A 2,818-nucleotide genomic window follows, 5' to 3' on the forward strand; every position below is an offset into this window, starting at 1 on the left:
AGAAGAAGAAGAAGAAGAAGAAGAAGAAGAAGAAGAAGAAGAAGAAGAAGAAGAAGAAGAAGAAGAAGAAGAAGAAGAAGAAGAAGAAGAAGAAGAAGAAGAAGAAGAAGAAGAAGAAGAAGAAGAAGGAGAAGAAGAAGAAGAAGAAGAAGAAGAAGGGGAGGACTCGACGCTGAATCTGTTTCAACAGGAGGTGGAGGATTTTCATGATATGATGTACGTTAAGAGTGTCTGCTTCGCTAGTTTTCGTGTATGTAGGTTACCCTGTTCGGTGTCTACTAACTCGATGTCTCTTTAGGAACTTCGCCTTCGCCACTCCTTACGCCTGGGATCCGCTGGATCCGACCATCTATCTTCCAAGCTCCGACTCCAGTAGCTCTGGTACCGAAAGAAATACGCCATCAGCCTCTTCAACCGAGGTATCAGGGCAAATAGACGACCAGGCGACTTCTTAAGTCATCTTCATACATACCATCACATCGGTGCTTCAAGTTTATGCCCATGTTCATACACAGGTTCATACACCGCATGTATATACTTTCCTTTGTGTCCCTCAGATTCATCAAGATTCGTGATGTATTATAGCAGAGGATAGTACGGTTAGCAGTTGTAGCAGGCGTAGACAAAGAGGTAGGTTTTAAAACTCAGCGTAGTTATCCTTGACTTTAAGTCCTCTCTGCAGTACTTCCACCACCTAGCAAGCTTCCCGTTTGGCATGCTTCAAATCACTATGCCTTGACTTGGATCTATTGACTTGATAGAGTCAACTTGAAGAGTTGTCATGCCATGAAGAAAGGACAGAAAAAGAAATTTAAAAAAAAAAAAGAGTAATCAAGGGAGTCAAAGAATTTCTCAGTACGCAGTAGTATGACGGCGGCTCTCAGTGTAAACAGATGTAGGATCTCTCTTGACTGCACCTTTTCTCTAGACTTCCACTGATGGGAAGGGTAAAGCTGCTGGCTTTTCTCTCATGATATGCTGACTTGATGATCTCTCCCGTTAAGTACAATACAAGAGCTCTCAGGAATACTTGAAATTCCCATCTTCCAACCCATGCTACGTACCCAAGCACATACTTTGAAATCTATCTCTATAAGTAAAAAGCAAAGTAAGAGAGTATAGAAGCCAGGCCGGAAACTGTGCAACAGTATTCATGGAGAACAGCAAAGAGAATGAACCAGGAAAGAAAAAGACCACCGTTTAACTAGTAATGCATGCCATGCAATAGCAATGTGATGCGATACCCAGTATTAACACAAGCCGCAACGATGAAATGAACATCAACATGAACAAGAGAGCAATCCATAGACCAAAACCAGAGCCTTAGCCTTGATAACCATACCACAACAACCAGCAACAACCAGAGATATGCACTAATAATGCTCTCTGCTCTCCTCCTCTCTGCTTGCTCGACTCTTACAGAACCATTTTCTCTGGGATGTGGCAAAGCCATAGGCCCCAGATATTACCAAATTACCCAAATCCTCCTCTTGCACCATCCATCGCCCGTCATTAATACCATCATTTCATTAACCATAACCGCATCTTATCCTCTCGATTAAGCCCTCAAGTTTGAGTCAGCTCGACTCAAGATAACTCCTCTCCGGAACCCCTCGGAGAGACAACTCACAACATATGCCTCTCCTTCTCCTCCACCTCCCTCATATACTTAACAAACGTCTTTTTATGGCACTGTTTCATCTGTCAGTACTCATCCCATTTCCAACTTTTGATCTCAAGTAGTAGTAGTAGTAGTAGTAGTAGTAGTAGTAGTAGTAGTAGTAGTAGTAGTAGTAGTAGTAGTAGAAGAAGAAGAAGAAGAAGAAGAAGAAGAAGAAGAAGAAGAAGAAGAACAACTTACCATTCCCGCATACCGCCCATCCCTCACCACACAAATATACCTCAACCCCAGTTTAGCAAAACACTCATACACCAGATCCATCGGACTCCTGATATCGAGCGCCACCGGCGCAGGGTCAATATACGGTGTGAAGTCCGTCGGATCCTCCCCCGCCTCATCATCCTCTTCAATACTCTGCACCGGTGCCATCAAACACAAACTATTCTCCTCATCCGGAAGTTGATCTAAAGCGTATTCCAGATCAGGGGCGGGAATTAAGCCGACGAGGATGCCATCCCGCACGATGGGCAGGCCGCCGTCGAGCTCGCCGGCGCGGTGCAAGAGTTCAAGTTTGTGCCGGAGAGTTGGGGCAGCGACGAGCGGGGAGTTGGTGATGTCGATAATGCGATGGGGGCGGATAGTGCGGGGGATAATGTCGGCTAGCTCGGAGGTGAAGATGGGTTTGTGTTTGTTATTGAGGTAAGGGTAGGAATTCATTTCTGTGAGGAGGTCCTACACATAGCCTAGTCAGTAGAGTTTTAAGCTAGATAGGGGGGGATTTTTTTTTGGGCCGGGGGAGGGGGGAGGGAGGGAAGGGGTGGGGTGGAAAAAAGTGACATACATAAATACTAAGAGGCTCAATAAAGTCTGCCGTCCACTTCGCGACCAAGATGGCCAGTGAAAAAGGCAGGACGTAGTCCAGACTACCCGTCAGCTCGAACAAAATGACGGCGAGGGTAACCGAGAGCCTAGTAACACCGCACATGGTTGAACCGGCAGCAATCAAGCCGTACACGCCGGGCTGGATGCAAGTACCCGGCATGCGGCCGCAGGTGCCCCAGAGACCAAAGTTGGGCGTGGCCATGACCACCCATTGCACGACGTGCCCGCAGAAGCGACCCATTAGACCACCGACGACCATGGACGGGACGTAGATGCCGGCAGGGACTTTCTGTGGACTTGTTAACCTCTCTCTCT

At 46.7% G+C, this 2,818-nt stretch overlaps 2 protein-coding genes across 2 annotated transcripts in view; one reads left to right on the forward strand and one right to left on the reverse strand.

Moving 5' to 3' along the window:
* Positions 1-176, forward strand: part of CTHT_0070480 (uncharacterized protein) — a gene marked incomplete at both ends in the record, with an annotated part of 998 nt that extends 822 nt beyond the window's left edge. Inside the window, one exon of the mRNA XM_006697261.1 lies at positions 6-176. Within this exon, the coding sequence (XP_006697324.1) occupies positions 6-176 (171 nt within the window). The remainder of the gene's footprint in view (positions 1-5) is intronic.
* A 1,450-nt stretch (positions 177-1,626) lies between these two features.
* Positions 1,627-2,818, reverse strand: part of CTHT_0070490 (voltage-gated chloride channel-like protein) — a gene marked incomplete at both ends in the record, with an annotated part of 3,158 nt that continues 1,966 nt past the window's right edge. Inside the window, 3 exons of the mRNA XM_006697262.1 lie at positions 1,627-1,692; positions 1,862-2,353; positions 2,463-2,792. Coding sequence (XP_006697325.1) covers positions 1,627-1,692; positions 1,862-2,353; positions 2,463-2,792 — 888 coding nt within the window. The remainder of the gene's footprint in view (positions 1,693-1,861; positions 2,354-2,462; positions 2,793-2,818) is intronic.

Source organism: Thermochaetoides thermophila (assembly GCF_000221225.1).
Source record: "Thermochaetoides thermophila DSM 1495 unplaced genomic scaffold scf7180000011822, whole genome shotgun sequence".
NCBI classification, from domain to species: Eukaryota; Fungi; Ascomycota; class Sordariomycetes; order Sordariales; family Chaetomiaceae; genus Thermochaetoides; species Thermochaetoides thermophila.